Source organism: Helianthus annuus, chromosome 16 (assembly GCF_002127325.2).
Source record: "Helianthus annuus cultivar XRQ/B chromosome 16, HanXRQr2.0-SUNRISE, whole genome shotgun sequence".
NCBI classification, from domain to species: Eukaryota; Viridiplantae; Streptophyta; class Magnoliopsida; order Asterales; family Asteraceae; genus Helianthus; species Helianthus annuus.
In genome coordinates this window covers 101,646,729-101,647,538 of record NC_035448.2, presented here as the reverse complement: position 1 = coordinate 101,647,538, position 810 = coordinate 101,646,729, and the positions used below count along the sequence as shown (strand labels likewise).

Below are 810 nucleotides of genomic sequence, written 5' to 3'. Positions count from 1 at the left end.
TCATGGAACGCTCAAAATGTGTTCAACCAAATTCGCTCGAAGGTTGTGATGTGTTGTATCATGTTTAATTTCATTCAAGTTCGCTTCTTTTTCTTCATCACTTAGTTCTACGATGCTTGGTTGACTTGTCTCCTCGTAATACTCGCAAATTGCACGTCCATCATCCTCCAAAATCATGTTATGCAAAATAACGCACGCATACATCACATTTCGAATACTAATTTTTTCCATAATTCTACACGACACTTTCAAAATGTGCCATCTTGATTGCAAAACACCAAACGCTCGTTCGATGTCCTTTCTAGCCATTTGAGTCCCATTAAACTTACGTCTCTTTTCGTCTAACTTCATTTCCCGTGTAAATGATTTTACAAACACAGCCCAATCCGGGTATATGTCATCCGTCAGATAATAACCATATTTATACTCCACATCCTTAACAAAAAAAAAAGATCCTTTCGGCCCAACACCGTTCATATGGTCGTAGAAAATGGGTGATTGATTAAGAATATTTAAATCGTTATTTCCGGCAGGCATACCAAAGAATGCAAGCCAAGTCCAAAGAACTTGAGATGCAACCGCTTCAAGCATCATAGCTATTTTTTTATGAAATCCTCTACTGTGTTGCCCGACCTACTATGTTGGACAATTTTCCAACTCCCATTTCATACAATCTAAACTACCGATCATCCCTGGCAAACCATGTCGCTCTTCATGAGCCACCAAAAGTTGTATGTCACCAAACGTAGGTTTTCTCAAATAATTTTTTTAAATATAGTTCAACGACACCCTCACATATATAATGGAGGC

The 810-nt window shown here is 38.1% G+C and overlaps 1 protein-coding gene across 1 annotated transcript; it reads right to left on the bottom strand.

Moving 5' to 3' along the window:
* On the bottom strand, nucleotides 1-594 carry LOC110919401. The gene has a single exon (XM_022163672.1). The coding sequence runs from the start codon at nucleotides 592-594 to the stop codon at nucleotides 1-3; it is 594 nt and encodes a 197-aa protein (XP_022019364.1).
* Nucleotides 595-810: the final 216 nt, after the last annotated feature.

Coding starts and splice junctions, on each gene's coding strand:
- LOC110919401 (XM_022163672.1), bottom strand. CDS start 594: ATGATGCTTGAAGCGGTTGCATCTCAAGTTCTTTGGACTTGGCTTGCA.